The 22,472-nt window shown below is 33.8% G+C and overlaps 2 protein-coding genes across 7 annotated transcripts; both read left to right on the plus strand.

Annotated features, from left to right (window-relative positions):
* The first annotated feature begins 1,371 nt into the window (after positions 1–1,371).
* LOC110630418 (CMP-sialic acid transporter 3) lies at positions 1,372–9,334 on the plus strand. 6 transcript variants are annotated; one of them, XR_006348218.1, is made up of 17 exons: positions 1,374–1,580; positions 1,662–1,875; positions 1,969–2,085; positions 2,855–2,911; positions 3,325–3,402; positions 3,615–3,659; positions 4,089–4,148; positions 4,262–4,384; positions 5,138–5,215; positions 5,551–5,620; positions 6,261–6,368; positions 6,816–6,949; positions 7,119–7,198; positions 8,059–8,107; positions 8,202–8,265; positions 8,586–8,720; positions 8,911–9,334. XR_006348218.1 is itself a non-coding variant. In XM_021777921.2 (16 exons), the coding sequence occupies exons 2-15, from the start codon at positions 1,723–1,725 to the stop codon at positions 8,250–8,252; spliced, it is 1,203 nt and encodes a 400-aa protein (XP_021633613.1). In that variant the 5' UTR covers positions 1,374–1,580; positions 1,662–1,722; the 3' UTR covers positions 8,253–8,265; positions 8,915–9,334. The 6 variants fall into 6 exon arrangements, 3 of the variants coding, with proteins under 3 accessions (XP_021633613.1, XP_021633614.1, XP_021633612.1); XR_006348219.1 differs by having other exon boundaries at positions 8,915–9,334; XR_006348220.1 differs by lacking the exon at positions 8,586–8,720 and having other exon boundaries at positions 1,372–1,580; positions 7,047–7,198.
* A 1,151-nt stretch (positions 9,335–10,485) lies between these two features.
* On the plus strand, positions 10,486–22,210 carry LOC110629881 (probable E3 ubiquitin-protein ligase ARI8). Its single transcript, XM_021777073.2, has 15 exons — positions 10,486–10,955; positions 11,410–11,534; positions 11,693–11,798; positions 11,930–12,020; positions 13,149–13,321; positions 14,213–14,317; positions 14,468–14,556; positions 15,405–15,512; positions 16,296–16,386; positions 16,528–16,617; positions 18,338–18,385; positions 20,277–20,348; positions 20,450–20,549; positions 20,620–20,746; positions 21,539–22,210. The coding sequence occupies exons 1-15, from the start codon at positions 10,782–10,784 to the stop codon at positions 21,810–21,812; spliced, it is 1,773 nt and encodes a 590-aa protein (XP_021632765.1). The 5' UTR covers positions 10,486–10,781; the 3' UTR covers positions 21,813–22,210.
* Positions 22,211–22,472: the final 262 nt, after the last annotated feature.

Here is a 22,472-nt window from a genome sequence, read left to right on the forward strand (position 1 = left end):
AATTTGTTTGAGATGGGTGTGAGTTGTGAATGATGAGAATGCAGAGTCCACCTGATTTTGGGAATCTAGTGCCGATATATTCTTTAGCCCAACCAACTTTTGGTGTGGGGTCTTTTCAAAAGGGAGAGTTATGTATTATTAATATTCACATTCGCTAATGGACTCTTAATCTAACTATACTCAAATTATATCTAAATTTTGTGAATTTTGTAGTTCAAGTCCCAAATAGTGCAAAATGTAAACACCCGTTCATATTTTAATAACCCATATATCAATTTTTTATCAAACAACAAGATGTAGAGATATAATATCATGCCTTTTTTTTCATTATTTATTAAATAGATATCAAAATTTTTAAAAATTCAATATAAAAACTAAAAAAATTTATATAAAAAACATATTACAACTTTTAAAATTTTATCAGTTTGGAGTCAAAATCATCTTTTTATGACAATTGTGACCTCATTAATTCTTACTAAAATGTGATGTTTCAAGATAGTGAGATTTAGGACCCAAAGAAAATAAGTTTTTATTAACTTACGTTAATGGGTAAACAACATAAGCTTATTTAGAAGTGTTCCAAATTAAGAACCATTTACATTTAATATAATATTTTTTTTCTTGAAGGAATTTAATCTAATTATATCATAACATCTTCATTTTAATTAGTACTTTTGACACAAGAACAATAGAAATTATAGTTATAATAAAAGGGTTTTAATCCATAATCAAAAAAGTTAAACAATTAAATTACCAATCTGAAATTTCCCCAAAATTTAAAAATAAAAAAAAATTTGGATTTTACCATTTAATTTGCACTTGAAAAAGATTGCCTAAAAGAGAAAAAAAAAAAAACAAAATCCAAATAACAGGAACAACACAAAGAAAGCGCATCAGAATAGGAATGGTATCGAATCGGATATTTTTGAGTACTAAATCCGATCAAAACCTAATAGAACGGATTTAAATAGTTATAATTGAGTTTAGGACGAGTTCAAATTTAAAAAGAACACCCATTGTGGGTTTAGATCGAATTTGAGTTTTATGTATAGATATCTATTATCCGAACTCGTTTATATAAATAATTAATTTAATATAAAAATATATTTAATAATAATATTTATAAATTTTTTTATATATTTTTATTTAAAAATTAAAATTTAAATATTTTTTATAAATATTGAATTTTTTAAATAAAATTCACCGGACTAAATGAATTTAAATTTTATTCAGATAATAATAATGAATTTGAAATGAATTAAAATAATTTAAATTAATTTTTAATTAAATTTAATATGAGATCAAATATTATTAATTTAAATTGAGATCAGTTCCAATAATTTAATTTTGATGGATAGACTACCGATTTACATACCTCGTGAAGAACAACCAACGGGTTGGGTAGACAAGCTGCGATGTTACCATTTCACCCCTCTGTCTCTCTCACTCTGTGGTGAAATTATAAAATGCTGAAACTGATATTGAACGATTTTCTACTTTGGTCTTCTTCTGATCTACCAAACTCCATTTGATTACAATCTCTCTGGCGGCTTTGATCTCTCTGTTCGTCTATACTTAAGGTAAGCTAAACCTCAATTTATGGCTTCTGCTTCTCCCTATTCTCCCTAATTTCATTTTTTTTCCTCTTAAAATGAATGCAGATTTCCTCGCAAATCGACCGGTTGTTTTCTTTTAAGTCTTTTTGGTTTGCTATTGGGGAGGATGATAGAATGCAGTGTTTGCCACTCCAAATTTTCTCCCACGAGCAAAACCGTTTCCAGAGCTTACGATAGGCACAGGATTGATGTCTCTTCCAAAACTCGAGCACTTAACGTTCTTTTGGTTGTTGGTGATTGCATCTTGGTTGGTCTGCAGGTGATTCGTCCTTCTCTTTATCTCTTTTCTCATTCACTTAATTGATCTATTTGGCTTGTGCTCATTTGGGTTTTTGTTTGTTTGTTTTGCTAGCCAATATTGGTTTATATGTCTAAGGTAGATGGCCAGTTCAAGTTTAGTCCTATAAGTGTTAACTTCTTGACTGAGGGTGCTAAAGTTCTTTTTGCTATTGTGATGCTTTTCATCCAGGTATTTTTTAAAATTTTGCATCAGGGTTTTGTTTTCCTTTTACTTTGAGCTTGTAACGCATTGCAACCGACGTCATCATGGGTATAGGATCAGTCTCTGTTTATTACATTATGTGATCCTGATTATTAGACTGCTTTATTTACTGATGATTAATGTTGAAGGAACAGCCTCCCATATGTGTGTGTGTGTGTATGTATATACTTATCTATGTATGTATATATATTTTTGTGTCCAGTTGAGATTCAGAATGTTAGTATGTCAAGAACTCAAGATTTAATGGAGCTGCATAAATAAAACATCTACACTTGCATGATTAGCTAAATCCCAACTGATTGTTGCCACAAATTTAAATAATGAGAAACTAATAGCTGACCTTTATCGTTCTTAATGATATTGCATAATAGAAACTACCTGCAGCATTTGCTATTACAAGTGCAATTTTCCTCCTTTTTTCTTTATGGTCTTAGACTTTCAAGGAAATGAGTTTTGGTTGATCTTTAAATGTTTCAGCTCTTTAAGACTGGTATTACTTGAAGTCAGATTAACAGATATGGCTTTTCTAACTATTGGTTCACCAAATTAGGTTCAGTTAGGTTGCTTGCCCTATCAACCCTGAATCTAGGGAGCGAGAAATATATTCATGCAAGCATCATGTACTTCCTTATGAATTGTGGTTGGAGATTTTTTCTTTGCATGCTGTGATTTCTTGTTAAACTTTTAGTGCTATTCTTTTTTAATTTTATTTATCTTGTTCTACTCCCCCCTTCAGGCTCGACATAAAAAGGTTGGGGAGAAACCTTTTCTCTCTTTTTCTATCTTTATACAGGTAAGATTCTGAGATTTATCATCTTTGGAGTTTTGATTCATTATATAGTGAATAAAGTTTTGAACCTTTTACCAAACTCGCTGAATTTAATTTGGGATCACTATTGTGTCATTAGTTTTTGGACTTAATTTTATAAAGTTAGAGATTTTCCCCAATTAAATGCACCAAAACATTTTGTGGCTTGGGTATTCTTAAAATATGTAAATAATATTTCTGAGCATTTTCTTCCCATTTTGTATTAATTATGTTGCTAGTAAGGGACTTCCAAGTTCCAAGCTCTGATGTTTTCTGGTTCATTTTTCATTTTTGTTAATATATTTTTCTGATGCATGTATTTTCCTTCATGCGTCAATTTGAGCAAAATAACATTTTCTGACCTTGAGATGCTCGTCTTTCTTTTTCTCATACTACAGGCTGCTCGAAATAATGTGCTTCTTGCTGTTCCAGCTCTCCTCTATGCTATTAATAATTATTTGAAGTTTATTATGCAGGTACAAGTTTTTCATTTATGAATAAGTTTGCTCTTTTTTTTTCAATTAATTTTTTAACATAATCTTATGTGATTTCACTTTCTCTGGAAATATCAGAAATATTCTTTTCCCTTGTTGGACCAAAAATTTTGAAGCTGTGATTAGTCACCAGCACTTATAGGTAGTAATATTTGGTATTCACACTTTTAATTATACTACCTTTTCTGCTGCAGCTATACTTCAATCCTGCAACTGTGAAAATGCTGAGCAATCTGAAGGTAGCCTACAGCATGACAAATGCGGAATATTCTGAATCATGAATTTTTCTGTGAAAGACCTATGTTTTTATGTTTTATCAATGAATGAGTTGCTTTCAATCATATTTTTTTGCTTTTGCCGAATATCCCTGCACATCCATGGTGCAAGAATTCTTCGATGAGTTTGTTTATGATGCTAACTCTGTTTTGCAATTTTCAAATGACAGTCTGGACTTGTTCAATACTCTTTGTCTGTAAACAGGATTTGGAAGTAAATAAGTAGTCCAAAGATACCATTATCTGTAGCCTTACTATATTCCCTTCTCATTGCATATAAATAGAGAAAAGAACTAATACTTTAAATATTTTTTTTTTACCTTTGGTTTCTTTTTCCTGTGAATTACTTAATGTTAATACTAATATTTCATAGCGGGCCTCAAATGAATGCAGGTTTTAGTAATTGCAGTCTTGTTGAAAATAATCATGAAGCGACGATTTTCAATTATTCAAGTGAGTGAGACTAAGTTGAAATAGAATTGTTTCTAGGAGATTTGGAATTACTAAATAGTGTTTCTGTGTGTCTGAACTATTCTTTTGATCTGTTATTTCATTGTTTATACCAGTGCGAGGCTCTTGCTCTATTGCTTATTGGGATTAGTGTGAATCAGTTACGGTCTTTGCCTGAAGGAACCACTGCCATGGGTCTTCCAGTTGCAACAGGGGCATACTTGTATACACTAATTTTTGTAAGTATATTTTAAAGGTGTTAAACATTTGGACTTCCAGTTATAAGGTATTACATGTATAAGAAACTGGTTAAGTTGGAAAATTGCTGAAACCTCTAGGTGAATGTGAATGCATCATATACATTTTCATGCATTGATGCATATTGTAATGGGTAAATACACTACATATGTACATTAATATGCATATTCATAATAGAGAGAAAATTCATGCACCACGTTTATGCATATTCTATGAGTGTGAGGCCTACAATTCACTCGCTTCTTCTTGGTTGTTATGGAGGCTGCAGAGTAGGGAATAAAAACCTATGTTCGTGTGGACAAATATGAGTTCTTTAAGAACTTTGTCTTTGTAATCTGTCAATTATATGTTTGAGCATATTTATAATGAAATGCATTGATTCTGAAGTCATTCAACCAGTCCAACAATGTTGGCCAATAATAAAGCATGCATTTGCATTTATGAACTTCTAGTTTCTAAATTTAGAATTTTGCATTTGTCTGGCATTGTGGACAGACATCCCTCAGGCTAGATGCCAGTATTGGACTGGAGGTATAATAAAACTAAAGCTTTTGGTCTTAATCTTATGCCAATGGATTAGGACATATGATAGATTCACATTTGTCCAACATTCTCCCTGTACCCTATAATGTACTTTGATTGATGGCAGTGGACTGCTCTCATCTAGGCAGGCAATGCTGTAAAGAACTGTTATAGAGACTGTGTTATAAAGAAAAGTTTTGGACTTAATGCAGGTGACTGTTCCATCACTAGCTTCAGTCTATAATGAATATGCTTTGAAGAGCCAGTTTGAGACCAGCATTTATCTTCAGGTAAGTTTCTGATGCTGTATAATGTTGTGCCTATCTGTTGCATTACATGTTACTATTTCATTGGTTGCGTCTCAGTTCAAGAAAAATAAAGAAGTCTTTGGGAGGTTGGGAATGTTGGTTATTGACCTTACCTTAGTTTCAGAGTACTATACTATAATATAACCATAGATTGCCTTCTTAATCTCCAGCAAATTTGATTCTTGCTGATTACTACCTTGTGGGTTATCTTGGCTAATACAACCTCCTCTGATTTGTGGGAATCAGAAACTTAAAAAACTTCATGTTTCTGCACCTTTTGAAAGCTTTAGTGATCATCTGTTATGCATTTTTTGCAGAACCTTTTTCTGTACGGGTATGGTGCCATATTCAATTTCCTAGCCATCCTAGTAACTGCCATTTTTAAAGGTATGAACATGTTACATGCTGTTTAGTGGGTGCAGCTGGTTGTGAAGTTTCCATTTGCATGAACTTTCTGATTGTATTGTTTGATATGAAAATGAAGTAGATTATCAGTTGTATTCTCTCTCTGCCTTTGTTTGATAGGCTGTGCTTATTTCACAATTCTGCTTTCCCTTCTTTTTCTGATTTATTAGGATTTTATATTATTGCTGAATTTTTGGGGTTGGTAGAATACTCAGGCCTGGTGAAACGCGAATATTATAGAATAGCATAAAAGTGTTACACATCTGTAATTAGGGATACAAGTGCAGACATTAATTAGGAACACATTAGTATACAATTGAATGTATTTGAATTGTTAAAATGTTAAAAATTTGAGCATTTGGGATTTTAAAGAATGATTTAATTTGTTTAAAATTGTTTTACAACTTAAGCTACATTTGTGATGGACTATAAGTGCAAGTTGGCTTTTCAAATATGGGTTATATAATCTAACTTGCTGAATTTCCCAACTGGCAAGGTGACTATGATTGCCCTGTATATCATAACATATATTTCAGTGAAAGCTTACTTGCTGCATTTTCACCATATGTGCATATGATGGTTTGATTTCTTTGCTTGAGTGTTTGTTTCTCTATGCTTTTAGGTCCAAGTAGCTTGGATATACTGAAAGGTCACTCAAAGGCTACCATGCTTTTAATATGCAACAATGCAGCACAAGGAATTTTATCTTCCTTCTTTTTCAAATATGCAGGTATTGAACTTAGTTTAGTTTCTTTCTTTACTATTTAATGATATGTGTTTGCAACAAAGTCAATACTTAAATCTTCAGATGGAAGTGCTCAAGATTTTGATATGGGATAAATTTTATGTATAAAATATGAAGAATAGACCAATATATATTACCAGTCACCAGAGGGATGTATTTTTTTTCCCTTTCTTGCCAATAAAACTGTTTAAAGATCTTAAGCTGTACTTTTAACAAATTTAATACTAAATAGTAATTTATTTCAGCGCATTTTTCATAGTTTTTCTTTTGCACTAAGTTTGGTCCATGTTAGAACATAGGATGCTTTATCACATATTTTCTCTAAGGTGACCTTGTCTGAGGATACTAATGTTGAATTACCTTAGGAATCGCAACCTGGTCGTTCCTTATATGAACTACTGAGGTCACGTTTTCTATTTGTGATTGCTGCAGATACGATTTTGAAGAAGTACTCGTCAACTGTAGCCACAATTTTTACAGGAATTGCATCTGCTGCACTTTTTGGTCATACCTTGACTATGAATTTTATCCTAGGAATCTCTATTGTGTTCATCTCCATGCACCAGGTACATATATGCTTGCTTATATCTCATTTTACTTGTTTTCTTTTCTGAACCACGTTGAATTTGTGATTTTTTGGTCCTCTTGTGGGTGCGGGGAAAGGAGGGTGAGAAAGAGAGGTAGGTTATTTGCTGGAAATTTTGCTTCCCTGATGTTATTGTCATCCTTCTTCAGTTCTTTTCTCCGCTTTCAAAGGTTAAGGATGAACCACCAAAAGGTGGTCAGGAAATGGTGGATGGTGAAAACAACCAGAGGTTGGTGCTTTTCTCTTTGCTTTTTTCCATGACCCTTTATAAACAATTCCATGATTCTCCATATAGTTCTTGGCTAAAATCTCCTAGCCTACTTCTCCCCTTTCTCTCTCTCTCTCTGGTTTCACTTTATTCTCTTAACTAAGTTCTGTATGATTATTTAGTATTAGTTGGCGTCTCAATTCTAGGAGGATATGTATAAATTTTAATTGTCAGTAGTTTTTCTAATTACAATAACACATGCATTCAGTCTTGTCATAATGAGACCTTAAGGCTCAAATACTTGTCTATCAGGCTTATATGAAATAGAGCCCCATGAAATAACTCTCTCGGTAATAAAGAGGGGCCCCTTTTTATTTTATTTTTTTGTTCTATTTTTTCCATTTCAATCAGTATTCTTGAATAGAATGATGTGTCACTAACAAACAAATTATCCTTTTTCATTGTCATATCATTCATTGCTCTCTCTCTTGCGGCTTCAATATATTGTCTCTTGCTCGTAACCTGCTTTGGTAATTAAGGTTAATATGGATAGATATTTTATTTCAATTTTTATGATTGACAACTAACTTTGCATTGACAAAATGTGAAGACTGCTAGAGTAGGTAATGTGTTTGCATGTCATAACTCCATTCTAGCAGACCAGATCCTGGGAATTATACTTTTTCTCTTTGTTGATTCTGGGATAAGTAATTATCTGAACAAGAGTGGTTTAAACTTTTTTGTTAAGAAGGAAAGTCTTCTTTAGCATCCTTTAACATCAATTCAAAGCTTCTGGTTATTTTTTGCTCTTGCATTTGGCAGGAAATAAAAATAATTTGTTAATAAAGGTGATTAACTGAATTTTTCTCTCAATTTTCCAGGTCTAAGGATGCTTCCTTCATAAATATGGCCGCAGGAGCAAATGAGGATGTAAGAACATTCTCTTAATGCTTGTTACAATTTTCTTTCAGAGACTTTGATTGATCCAAAGGTGTTGTTTATTGTCCTTTTTGCTATTTTCCAGGCTAGTCACCGAGTTGAACATGATGAAAAGGCGCCACTTCTTCCAATCTAAAAGTTCACTGTGGGTAAGGTTTCAAACTACTGCTTCCTGATGCTTAGGATGCCGACTCTGCCCAGTAGTGTGGTATAATTACCTGTTTAGGTTATGACTGATAGTGATAATTGCAAGGAAATGGAAGTTAGTCTAACTTGAAATGATATTCCTTTGTCGGGTTGACATCTAAAATTGTAAAGGATATACAAAAAACTTATATTATCTGCACATTATTCACAAGTATGGTGCTATTCAATCATGGAGGAGGAAGCCATCTGTGACGGACTTCTACTGGGCTCGTCTTTAATAAATTATCTTATATGTGTTCTAAATTAGTTTTCCTTATTATAGCCTTGAGGCATCCATAGGTGACTGATTAAAGATTGTGAGAATGCTCTTATAAATGATGAGCAGTGATTAGAAATACGTGTCAAACTACCAGGAGCTTACAGGTTGATGGAAAAAAACCCTAAATGCATAGATAGGGTAAGAGGGAAAAAAACTACTAGAAATTCGCTCCTTTTTTTCTCAACCCATTTTGTTGTTCTTTTCCATTTTAATACAATCATCTTCTTCTTCTTCTTTTTGTTTTTTTTTTTTAACGAGCTTAGTTTGTAGCACTAAACTTATTTTATATCATAATATTGATGAAATTGAAATCTCATTGCATTTGTAGCCAGGAATTACCAATAGCCGAGAAGACCAGCACTTGCATCAAGACAATAGAATAAATGCTGTAAAAGAGATTCTTTGTTTCATCTTGGGGTTGCTTCAATGTCTATGGGAACCCACCCACAATATACCATTGATTAAGCTATTCTCTAAAGCATCTTTGCAAGCATTAGACTCCATTGAGTACCTGGTTTCTGCAGAAGGGGAAAAAGGTTTAACAAAAATATTTATACAGAAATGCGGCGATTTTTGTAATTCATCAATACCATATCTAGCAAGAACTATTACTTTTCGTTGTGATATAAATTCAAAGTTGTACAACACTTTCATGAATTTTGGTAATGTAAATGTCTCAGAATACCATAATGTGGAAAAGCTGATATATTACATTGTCTGCCGGTTTCTTGTTGAACAGCAGCAATTTTACTTGCATTTTCTCTTCCATTTGTTCATGCCTGTAACGAGATGGATTAGTATCAGTGGTTCAAACAGCAAAAGCATTGGCCTAGCTTGAGTTTTGATTGATAAATGAAGTGCGATATGTCAAGCACCAAGTAGTGGAGATGCTGAATGTTAACAACTTAATTTAATAGAGAACAATGAAGGTGGTAACTGGTACGATAGAGTGCAATTAGCGTAAAGTGATTTGCATAGTGGTAGGCAGAATTAAAGTAAATTATTGTATATTTATTTACTTCCTCTAGATAGAATTGGATAATTACATTTTTTTTTCTACTTTTACTCAAATATCTAAAATGTTTAATTGATAAACATTATTTTAAAGGGAAATGAATCTCAAATTGAATCCGATGGAGTTTAAATGTAATAAAAAATTAAAAAAAAAAAAATTCTTTGTGCTGTCATTTATTAAACGCTATATATATGTGGAGAACACGGATTCCACTATAGCTCTTCAAATAAAAAATATTTATTTATTTTTTATAAATATAAATAAGAGAGTGCATCCAACATCACATAAATTGAAAATATGGTTTATGGTTTATAGCTCGATTCAAATGATTGTTAAAATTATTATTAAATATATTTTTTAAATACTAGTTTAAACATATGAAGATTTTAATTTAAAATTAGATTTAACATTATAAAACTTCAAATCATTAATTTTTTCCAAATTAATTTAATATTATTTAAACAATTTACTTTAACATAATATACTTATTTTTATTTTAAAATATACTCTCTACTATATTGCCCTATTAAAAATTAAATAAATTATTTTACTAAATGATTTATAGTTAATATATTTTATTTTGAATATGTATAAAATAGAGTATATATGTAATATAAAAAATAAATAAAAATAAAATATTTTTTTTCATTCACATGTTTAATTGATAATAATTATATTTAAATAAATCTAAAAATTTCAGATTTTATCCTAATTTTCAACTTTTAATTTTCATCTAAAAAAAATTCATTTTTATATTTTGGAGAGTAATATTTCTTTAAAGCTAGTTTAGCTATTTTATTACAGTCCATCTCCTCCATTAAAAAAACCCGAAAGGTCTCTCTCTGTCTCTCACCCTTTTTTTATTTTTTTTATTTTGTCAATGGTGGAGTGTGACTGTGACAAGCTCTTGTCTGTAAATTCTCCTTTTCTAATTATTAATAATCATTTTTCATAAATAAAAATTACCAAAATTAATCATCTTTTGCTCTTTCCCTTTCATTTCCTTTCGAACCAGCTCGCTCTCTCTCTTCTCCTCCTCCACTCCCCCCTTCCCTTTTCTTCTAATTTACCATCTCTACCCTCTTTCTACCTCCCTCTTTCGTTATCCACCTTCTACTATCTCTAATTTCACAATCAATCATTTCTCCATTTAGGGTTTCCTTCTAATTCATACCATTTTCACCATGGACTCGGAGGATGAGTTCGATATGCAGGACGCTGCCGCTGAATCCGCCGATGATGATTTCTACAGCGGAGGTGATGATGTTTTTGACAGCGATGATGCTGATGTTGCTGATTACGAGTTCATCGATAACGATTCCGATGATTCCGATGACCTTATCTCCCACCGCTACCAGGTTCTTTTTCTTCGATTTTGCCTTTTCATTTTCACCTTCATTTTCTTTTGTCAACCTAAATTTTCCTATTTCTGCTTCAGAGTGGGGCTAATATGTTGTGCTTATTTATTTATTTATTTATAACATTTAAAGCTTGGATGATCATCATTTGATCCTCTTTTGTCCAATTGCTAATGTTAATCAGGTTGATTGGCCCGGTTTTTGCGTATGGTTTTATAAGTGCTTGTTAGGCTATGAAACATGCTCCCGTTAAGGTCTTGAAATAATAGAGAATACTGACGGGAATCAATAGCTTTCATTGAAAAATTTAGGCTTTTCAGCTTCGGGGGGATAGATGTAGGGAGAAATCTCAGCTTCTATTGGGTCTGTGTGTTATGCTTTTTAGTTTGGATATGAGATTTGGTTTGCTAGGTCGATCATTTGCTCTGACCTGTATTTTTTCTCCTTTTGTTAGCAAAACTATACTGTTCTGGGTGAAGCAGATATTCGTCAACGTCAAGAAGATGATGTTATGAGGATATCTACTGTGCTTTCAATTTCCAAGGTTTCGGCTAGCATTTTGCTCCGTTATTATAACTGGTAGGACATTATTATAGCTACGACACTTGTCTTATTGACAGCACTGTTAACTGTACTGGCTATTTAAATAAACAATTTGCTTTACAAGCTCTTATATAATTTGTCTTTGATATCACATTGACTATAGTGCTTCATATGTATTTTCTTTGAATTTGCAGGAGTGTCAGTAAAGTGCACGATGAATGGTTTGCAGATGAAGAAAAGGTTCGCAAGGTTGTTGGCTTATTGGAGAAACCAGTTGTTGAATTTCCTGATGGCAGAGAAGTAAGCAGTGCACTTTCATGTTGAAGCAGTTACACACACACACACACACACGGAAGCTGTTTACTGCTGGCACACTTTTAATCATTCTCCATCTGCAAAATTTAGAGTGATGTGTGCTTTAATTCTGACAGATGACATGCGGAATTTGTTTTGAAACCTATCCTTGTGATAGGTTGCATGTTGCGGCTTGTGGTCATCCGTTTTGTAGTACATGCTGGCAAGGTTCGTGTCGTTTTAGGGATGCGAAAATCCTCTTGTTTGCTTTTGCCTTTCTAAAGTATTTTCTATTGGATTCTACTTCTGAATAGCAAGAACCTGTTCCTTCTGTTATAGTAGTGCATAATATGTTACTTCCATCAATACCAAGATCTGATTCTTACTGATCCCACCAGATTGAATTAGCAAACCAGTTTTATGCAGTGTATTAGAAAATAAAGGTTCAACCTTTTGCCATTTGTACGTTTAACAACAATAAAAGTTACTTAAAACTTCTAGCATTCCCTTTTTAAAAATTTATTACTTGTTTTGTTTGGAACTGCACTTTAGAATCTTGAAAAGCTAGAAAGGGATGACCATGTTTTGAATTCATGTCAATACTATCTTATTTGACATGCTCTTCTGCATACAATCATTATCTAGTGCATCTGTAGTGAACTTACATAAAGTATGAGGCTGGTCTAGAGCTTCTACAGCGAAGTTAACTTTCAATGAACTTGTTAAATTTGAGACTGAAATTTGTTTGTTGTGGTGAGTATTTGATGCATTAGAGGTTGGTGAATTTTTGCAAAATTAGTTGTTGATGTCAGCTGCCACAGTTCGGAGCAGGATTTCTGATATCTAACTAATTGCGCCAGGCGTAGGACATAGAAGCATATCCATTTTGGCTTGGACTGTTGCTTTAAGATATAAATGTATGATATATCTGTCAATTTGTATCTTTATAGTGAAACTAAGAGAGTATAAGATGAACCAAGTAATTGGAATTCATGTCTTTAGTCAAGGGAGTCTCTCCATCTGTCAGGAGTTTATTATCTAATATCTTGCTTTTGGTAAGGTTCTTTCTTCTTTGTTCTTAAAAGAGAAGCAAACTATGTGTTACTATACACAAGTTATGATTGTTTTTTCGTACTCATTGTTTTGGCTATAGTAGCTCGAAACTTCTTCTGGAATTCCAGTATATAGGAAAATTGCAAGTAATTCACAGTTTCTACATGAATTGTGCAGTAAAAACTTTTTTTTTCTCTGATTGATGTTGATGAGATTGGTATTGATATTTTAATATTCTCTTCTTGGGCTTGTTAATGCTTAATTTTCGAGGCTCTTATTTGCCCCTTTTATATTCCTATGCAGGCTACATAAGCACAGCTATTAATGATGGTCCTGGATGTTTGATGTTGCGATGTCCTGATCCTTCCTGCAGTGCTGCTGTTGGTCAAGATATGATTAATGAGTTGGCTTCTGATGAAGACAAGGAAAAGTATTCCCGCTATTTCATTAGATCTTATGTTGAGGACAACAGAAAGGTATTGTTGCACTGTTTGCAAATTAAAGGGTCATCCATCCTTTTGAGTTGAAAATGAATAATATTGTATGTGTTTTATGAAGTTCATTTTGAATAGAGTAATATCCATGTAAAATGCAATTGTATAAGAAAATAGAGCATTTTGGAATTAGCATTCACAACATTCCCCTACTTTTGCTTATGCCCTCTTTCTTTTCAAGTCAAATCGTACCTTTTGACCTAAGATTTAGGTTTTTGTTATTACTGTTTGGGTCTTGTTGATTCACAACATCAGTATGTTTCAATATTTGCTCTCTTAATAATAGGCTTTACCTCTGTTTCTGTTTTTTCTTTCTGTTCAGGGATTCCTGGATGTTGTTCAACTGTGAATGGACATTTTTGCAATAGATAGTAAATGATAAGGGATTATGAATTTTCAAGGCTCACTAATAGACTTGAGCAGCAGTCTTTGCACATTATTATTTTCCAAATCTATATAGTTGGTGGAAATGCAAACCAGCATAGAGATCTCAGTTTGCCCAAATTAAGTTCATTATAAATCAAAATTCTTCATCAATTCTATGTACTTGATGTGGGGCAACTATGGCAGCCCTAATTCAGCATTCAAAAGATTTTTAGCTTAGGGAATAGGGATCTAGTGTTGGCTAGAAGTATCAATGATGTCTCTGTTAACATCAAATTTAGACCTTAATTCCTAAAATTTCCTCAGATTTTTTGACTTCCTTTTTCCTGAGTTTTTCATGCTTTCTATGTTATTCAGACTAGTGCCTTTTTCTTCACTACATATGTTCAGGTGGTAGTCGTTTTCTTTTAGTGGTTTATGATATCTCACTGGAAAAACTTGGCATATTTTTTGTTATATTCACCTTTCTTGTTTTTTGTTATTTTGCAGACCAAATGGTGCCCTGCTCCAGGATGTGATTATGCTGTGGATTTTATTGTTGGCAGTGGAAGCTATGATGTAACTTGTCGCTGCTCATATAGCTTCTGTTGGAATGTGAGCATCTCTGAATTGGTCAAAATTTGTGTTTTTTCTTATGGTTCTTGCACAGTGTTTTTATGATATGTCTGCATTTATGCATGTCTAGTGGTCCTTGTTTTCTTGCTATTATCAATACTAATATCATTGTCATATTGACTCTGGCAGTGTACTGAAGAAGCCCATCGTCCTGTTGATTGTGGAACTGTAGCCAAGTGGATTCTAAAAAATAGTGCCGAGTCTGAAAATATGAACTGGTAAGGAATAAGAACTAGGATTTGGTTTTGTTCCTCTCTAATTAAGTCATGTTGGCAAAATGGGATGTTAAGATAAGGCAATACAAATTATTGAACTGAATAAGGGAATGTTTGTTTGGCCCTTGTTGGACTAGCTAGCCCCTTTATATACGATATTTGTGTCAGTTATGTTGTGCACTAAAAGCATCCCAATAAGTTGATGAAAATCTCTTAAGTAGGAACTCATTATAATCCTTCTTAGTTTAGCTTGACTAGGGTTTGGTCCCTAGTAAATACAAGAGGTTGATTGTTGGTAGTCTTGTTTAGCAGAAAAAGTAGGGCAAGTGGTAGGTTTTTAGTTGGCCTATCCTCAATACATTTGTCTTGCTACTGTTGATTAATTTGGCAAAACTTTTAGTAGTGGTCCATTCCATTTGTAGCTTCCTTTGTTTACTTCAAAACCTTACCAGAGGAAAGGACTTGTATAGGTGCATCTGTGCATGGGTTACACCAACATGTGTTGGTTGGTTGGTGTGCATTCTTACCTTTTCCTTTATTTCCACTTTCAAGCTGTGTGTGGAGTGAAAGGGCTTGTGTGGATTGGTGCATTTTTGGTGTGTTTGCACATATGTTCTTATGTGGGTCTGCGTGCATGGTTGACTTGTACTGGTATCTTCCTATTCTCACTCCAGTTCCTTGTTGGATGAAAAGGCTTGTGTTGGTCTATGTTTGTAACAGCTCTGCATGGGTGTTTTCATGCACTCATGCCGTGTGCTTGCATATGCATGCACGTGCATGGGTGCTCAAAAGTGAATATATTTCATACTTATCCATGCTTTAAGTGGAATGACATATTATGTTGATTTCAGGATATTGGCTAATTCCAAACCCTGTCCAAAGTGCAAACGGCCAATCGAGAAAAACCAGGGCTGTATGCATATTACTTGCACACCGCCTTGTCAATTTGAGTTTTGCTGGTAAGCTCAAACATGCCCACTCACTCTCTTTTTCTCTTCGTTATGGAAATTCCTCTCTTCAGCTTTTTTTATCCTGCGCAGAAACATTGGTATTTTCTTTTGGGTGCCATGCAATCATGCAACTTTATTTGAGTCCTTGAACACTAAGCAAGAGCGATTTAAAATTTCACTTCCCTGTATATGTTGTGCATTTCCTTAGCAAATAGCAATTAAAGATTTTCTTTCTGCTGCATATCATTTCTATAGAAATATCTGGTCAATGCTCAGATATCCTGACTCTTTATTTTGTCATGATGCGTGAACACGATGCTTCATAGAATACAACATGGAATATGTGTCCGACACATATTCATTGACTCGGACACTTGAGTGATATATTCATGCAAATAGAGTATTTTCTTTTCTGTCAAGACGAAGAGCATGTATTTAGATCAAAATAGTTATTTGGTTGTATTCTGGACGATATATTTGATCATCTATTTTAGACTGTAGTTATTACTATATGACTTCATACTTTTTATTTTAGTTTATTTTATACAACATACATATCCAAGCACCTGTGTCTAAACTTAGGTCCATATTTCCATATTTTCTATTTAGAAAGTTGACAAGTCAAACATAGGGATCTGTTTCCAAGTCCAAGTGACATAGGGTCATTGAAAACTCTCCACTTGTAAAATATGCTATGAATTATTATTATTTTTTTTAAAACTTCGTGAACTTCCTGTGCTTTTTCATTATTGGAACAATATAATCCATTCATCTCCCCATCTATGGTTGCAGGCTTTGCCTTGGTGCATGGTCAGATCATGGAGAAAGGACTGGTGGTTTTTATGCATGCAATCGTTATGAAACAGCAAAGCAAGAGGGAGTGGTATATCATATATTTTTAGATTTTTTTTTTAATTTCTTATATATCTCAAGACATCTGCGCATTTCTTCTTATTCTTCCCCTTCTTGTTTGGAATATGATCGTCTTGTGTTACTAAGTAAGATTATTTCCTGAACTCAACAGTATGATGAGGCTGAAAAGAGAAGAGAAATGGCCAAAAACTCTCTAGAGAGATATACTCATTATTATGAACGATGGGCAACCAACCAATCTGTAAGTGGTCATAATATTTATGTGATGCTATGTGAATTAGACAGTTCATGATATATTGCCGTTTCTTCTCTTTAATTGTTGTAAAGATGAAATGTCACAATTTGTTTGACTTTGTGATGTCAACAGTATTTAAGGGAAGTGCTATGCTATGTGATGTTTTTTAATTTGGAAGCATCTTTAGGTGGTCTTGGATCTGAAGTTTTAGGTTGAATTTTCTACTTGAGAAGTAGAAAAAAAGGCATTAGGTATTGGCATTTGGCATGTAGAACTTTTGGTTGTTTTATGTTAGGGATGGCAATTTTTACAAGTCCTAATGGGTGCTGCCTTACTTAAGTCTCAACCTTAATGGGGGGCAGATAAAAACCACCCTCGATGCATTATTTTGAAATAGTTTTTTGAAATATTATTGTTATTTTTTTAGTTAAATCAGGCACTATGCATTCATTTATGCATATAATATTATTTTATCATGTGCAAATACAAAGCATAGTGTTTACAATGTTTATTCCTTTATTAACTTAAAAAAGGATAATAACTTGCAACCAAAATTAAGATGCAAAGGGGATGGGTATGCGGACCCATGTCATTAGTTGTAGGTTTAGTGCAATATTAATGAATGACTATGCTTACTGATACAGCTAAACTGATGCAATGATCTTTGAGAAGAGAATCTCGTCTTAAATGCATTTAGGCCTGAGGCTCTTTTTTTTTATAAAAAAAGAGATTTATTATTGATTTCTTTTGACCATTTTTACAATTGCCTGTGCTTCTTGATATAGTTACTATAACTGTGTGTGGTGATCTTTTGAGCAAAGCAGTGTTATCATGGCGAGAGAGAGAGGCTACACTAAGGCGATAAGGTCCCCTATTGCCTTAGGCGAGAGGCGAGGCAACGCCTTTTTAAAAAAGGCGACAAAGCCAAAATTTTCTTATATATTTTAAGTATACATATATATACATATAAACACTTCAATGGACACCTGTATTTAAAAGGAAAAATACATGTTCAAATGAAATATATATATTATTTGCAGCAACAGAAGGAGAGAGAAATTAAAAAAAAAATGGGAAAAGAGAAAGAGGATTTGATGATGTGCCAAGTCCAGCAAAGAGAGAATTGATGATGAGAAAGAGAAGGAAATAAGGAGAAGAGAGAAAAATTAAAAAAAGAAGACATGCAGCTGTGCAGGTGCAGTAGGAGAGAAGAGAGGAGAAAGAAGAAGAAGAAGAAGAAGAGAGAGAGAGAGAGAGAGGAGATACATACCTGATTGATGGTATTAGGAGCAATAAAGAGTAAGAAATTTGCATTTTAGTTGTTGCAGAAGTGTTATCTCTTGTTTGAAAGCAAGAGATGGAGAGTCTAGGATTTCTCTTTTGTTGTTTAAAACCATTGTTTTTTTTTTTAAAAAAGGCCTTGATTCAGTGAGGCATCGCCTCTAGCACCTCTCACCTAGCGCCTTAGTGGACTAAGGTGTTGCCTTTGTGCAGATTCCTCGCCTACCACCCCCTCGCCTCGCCTCTCGCCTTTTTTCGCCTTTTAACAACACCGGAGGAAAGAGCCTAGTGTTAAGGCATTTAACTTTTTTATTGGGAACCCCTTCTTTTACAAAGTAGAGTTAATGATTTATTTTGGAGTTGAGGTGTTTGTTTATTTGGAATGTTTGGTTCTGTATTTTATTAGTTTCAAATTTGATTCTGACCTTTTCCTTTCTAACTGCAGTCTAGGCAAAAGGCACTGGCAGACCTACAGCAAATGCAGACTGTGCATGTAAGTTGAACTTCTGACCAGTAGCCGTTTACTTATAATTGTATGGTCGGTTCTCATGGTTCAGTATTTTTTGATAGTAGAAGGTTATTTCTTGATTTTTGGTTAAGGGTGAGTAGACCTGTCCCCTGGCCAGTCTGGGTTGAGAAAGGGAATGAACCAGCACACTAGCCAGGTCCAGTTCAAGATGGTTCAGGGCTTGGTTTGGTCTGGTTCAATGATGGTTTGGCTTCCAGCTTGAGTTGGTTCCGGTTTTGGTTATTGAGAGGTCTGGTTTGGTCTGCTTGGTGCTTCCCTTAATGCAGTTTGGGTTTGACCTGGGGGCTCAGTCCGGTTCCACTGGCCAGGTCATCTCTGAGGATGAGCCTGTAAAGCACCGTTTTTGCTTGGCTCCATTATTATTAGTTGTATGATTCATGATATGAATCATATGTTACTGCCAAGTCTGTCACACATGTTACAACCGGTGGCGGATTTTGGCATAACTATTTAATGATTAGCTGAACAATATGAATGTGATGGTGAATCACAAGTACCAGACAAGAATTGCATGCATGAAGGTGAATTGTGAGAATAGATTGTTCATCAATTCACAAAGAGAAGGGCAACAAATTGAGAGAGAAAACCCAGGAGGACAACAAATTAATGAAAAAAGAAGCGGAAAATGGCCCAAGATAGTTTTCATTTCTTTTCTGAAAAATTTAAACTTGCTAGTTTGATACTTTGAGCTTGGCCACAATAAAGTCATTTGAATCACTTTGATTTTATGGTTAGTTAGTGCGTAATTTGGATTTAAAATTTATATATAGACATTATTTGCAATTGAATATTTAATATCTTTTTATAAAATTAGTGGGAAATATATCTGCAAATGGATATATATTATTTTAAATTGAGTTTTCAACTGCATCTTACAATTTTATTCTTGATTATCGATTAAAAAAATGAGGATTTTGGTTCTCAATTTAACAACTATGCTTGGCTTATTTGAAATTCACCCCAGCTCAAATGGACAAAAGGGGGAAAAAAGGAAAAGAAAAAAAGAAAAAGGGGTGGAGGGTGAACAAGTCTAATACGTTATGTTTAATAGGATGGTGCTAAACTGAGGATAATTTACCTATTATTTTTCCAATATACATTTGTGCTGATTGGTCGAGTGCCAGGATTTATAGAGAAAGCTGTGCATATTGGTTGTAAAAAGTAATTCCATATTGTGCAATAAGTAAAGAAGGAAAATTTTAGTGGTGAATAGGCCAGAATAGAAGTAACAGTGGAATAGGTCAGAATAAAAGATTAACACTATGAGGATTTTTTTTGAATATGAAAGGAAAAGTTTATAGGTTAAGTAATTTCTCCTGTTTGAAATTTCAATGGATATGAAAAGATTTCAAGTGTGAAAGTTAGAATACTTGTATTTACAAAATATTGGCAATCTTAATGGGAAATGATGTGCGGTTTGAAGGGATAACTAATCCCTACTCATTTCTTTTAATACCTCAATTAAAATTCCAAACAATAGACCTTGTTATTTTTGACCTTTTCTTTTCCCAATCCTTGCTTCCAAATGAAGTGTAAGGGTGCAATGCCGTACTTTTCCCTTATTAATTCAGGAAAATTTAATATTTTAAGAAACAGCCTAATACTATATCACCTCCCAGATGAAACCTTATATGAAACTCTTGTAAATAGTCCAAAGTATATCTTTTTTGCTGTTTGATTAGCTTCGTATAAAAACAGTGCTGAGTCTTCAATTGAAATTGTGCCTCTTGTGGCTTTAAGGTATGTTCTCAAAGGATCTGTATTATACATCTTAATATCAGATGTTTGCCTTCTCCAAAGTAGGTCTAATTTGGTTTTGTAACTTTCTGAGAGTGATGATCTTGTGAGTTTGTAGCTCGAGAAGTTGAGCGACATACAGTGTCAACCGGAGTCACAGCTAAAGTTCATAACTGAGGCCTGGTTACAGGTAAGCTATGATTCTTATGCAACTTGATTTATACTTCTTTCTTCTAATATGTATTCTAAAAGTACCATACACTAACTCCTAATTGTTCATGACATTCACAGATAGTTGAATGCAGGCGAGTCTTGAAATGGACTTATGCTTATGGATATTATTTACCTGAGCATGAACATGGCAAGAGAATATTCTTTGAGTATTTGCAAGGTAGGTTATCTCTTCTTTTTGAACCTGATATGTTATCCTTGTGTTCTTAATCACAGAAACCATTTCTCAGGTGAAGCTGAGTCTGGTTTGGAACGCCTTCATCAATGTGCTGAGAAGGAGCTCCAAACTTATCTAAATTCAGAGGGCCCATCAAAGGATTTCAATGAGTTCCGCACCAAACTTGCTGGATTGACCAGGTTTCTAGTCCTTCCTCTTTTGTCTTTTTCCCCTCCTCTCTTGGCTGGATATTCAACTTTGACTTATAAGACTTGCCCAGTAGTGAGGATATTTTAGGAAAAGTAAATTGCTGTCCATTTGTTCTCTCCAGTAAATACCAAACAAGATATTGTACTCCCTCCATCCCATAATTTTTGTCTACTTAGCTTTTTTTTTTTTTATTAATTTTTCAATTGTATCCATCTTAAAGATATTAAATTTTATTAAATACTAAAAGATGATTTGAGAGGTTTTTTGGAAATAAGATAAAATTAAATAAAATTATAATAGTCAATTTATGTTATTACAGTGCAAGAAAGGAAAGTGAACAATAACTTTAGGGTAAAAAAAGGAAAGATAGATAAAAATTATGGGATGGAAGGAGTATTAGATATGTTGATAAGTTGTGTTGTAGACGATTATATGCCTTAAATTTGGCTTTAGATTGTACTTGGTCTGCTGACATTGTAGTTGTTTAGCTTGAGCGTTATCGTGGGCATACTTGAGACACAAGCTTTACTATCATGGCATGAGAGTGGAAAGGAAACAAATAAATAAACTTTGGGAGTACACTTTTCTTTCCTGTGGAATTCCACTAATTGGATGCTTGTTTTAGACTTCTATATAAAGAACACTGGGGAGACCATTAGTCAATAACTTGATTGAATTCATGTATTTGCTGTAGTTTGGAGTTCATAGCATTAACTATTTGCTCTTTTCTTTTATCTTTGAACTTTTATTTTTTTTTGAATATCTTCTTTGTTGGAGTACAGTGTGACTCGGAACTATTTCGAGAATTTAGTTCGAGCTTTGGAGAATGGTCTATCAGATGTGGACTCTCATGGTGCGTGCAGCAGGACAACAAGCTCAAAGAGCTTGGGAGGTGGAAGCAGCAGGGGGAGAAGTGGGAGAGGCAAGGGTTCAACTTCCAGATCAAGTGGCCCTAGCAGAAATATTGATGATTCAGGCCACTGGTCATGTGAACATTGTACGTTTGCAAATATCAGGTCGGCTACCATCTGTGCAATGTGCCAGCAAAGAAAATAGCAAATTTTGCCTCGTGGGCTGTCCAATTGCATTGGGGAAACACCTTTTAGAGCATTGCTGCAGAAGGAAAGAATAAAGCTACATTAATTTCTCAGCCGTAAGACCTGAACTGCAATGGTGGAGAATGGAAATAGGGAAGGGTTGAAAGAGAAGTGTTTGGCTTGTTTTCTGGTATCTGGTGTAAATAGTTGTTGCCATTTACGGTGGTCTTTTTAACTTTGTATTGGTATCTTATATCAGGATCCATGCCAAAAAAAAAAAAAAAAAAATCTGTCTGTAATCTTTATGATCATTTATTTATTTATGTATGTTACTAATAGATTTATAAAGCACTTGAAGCTTTCAAGTGTTTTGTCGGAATGATAAGATAGGCTAAATAAATTTGCACGCTCGGACCATTTACTTTTGCCCTGTTATTGGAACGTCTGCCGGTTGAGTTCTACGTTTTAGTCCCTTTTCAGATATTCACAAAAAGACCCTTCTGGCATCTGAGTTTCATGGTTCTTTAAGAGATAAAAGCAAGCTCTTTAGAGAAAACGTTGATCTGGATGCTTAAGCGGCCTTGTAAAATTTTTGTTGAGTTTATGCTTATACATATAAATTTAAATTTCCATATATAATGACAAAATGCTTTTCTCGGTAGTATGAATGAGAATTAAG

This window comes from Manihot esculenta, chromosome 13, assembly GCF_001659605.2.
Source record: "Manihot esculenta cultivar AM560-2 chromosome 13, M.esculenta_v8, whole genome shotgun sequence".
In the NCBI taxonomy this organism is placed as follows: domain Eukaryota; kingdom Viridiplantae; phylum Streptophyta; class Magnoliopsida; order Malpighiales; family Euphorbiaceae; genus Manihot; species Manihot esculenta.

Coding starts and splice junctions, on each gene's coding strand:
- LOC110630418 (XM_021777921.2), top strand. CDS start 1,723: ATGATAGAATGCAGTGTTTGCCACTCCAAATTTTCTCCCACGAGCAAA. Junction 6,950..7,118: donor TGTTCATCTCCATGCACCAG/GTACATATATGC, acceptor ATCCTTCTTCAG/TTCTTTTCTCCGCTTTCAAA. Junction 7,199..8,058: donor GATGGTGAAAACAACCAGAG/GTTGGTGCTTTT, acceptor TCAATTTTCCAG/GTCTAAGGATGCTTCCTTCA.
- LOC110629881 (XM_021777073.2), top strand. CDS start 10,782: ATGGACTCGGAGGATGAGTTCGATATGCAGGACGCTGCCGCTGAATCC. Junction 11,799..11,929: donor AATTTCCTGATGGCAGAGAA/GTAAGCAGTGCA, acceptor TAATTCTGACAG/ATGACATGCGGAATTTGTTT. Junction 20,550..20,619: donor ATTCTTTGAGTATTTGCAAG/GTAGGTTATCTC, acceptor ACCATTTCTCAG/GTGAAGCTGAGTCTGGTTTG.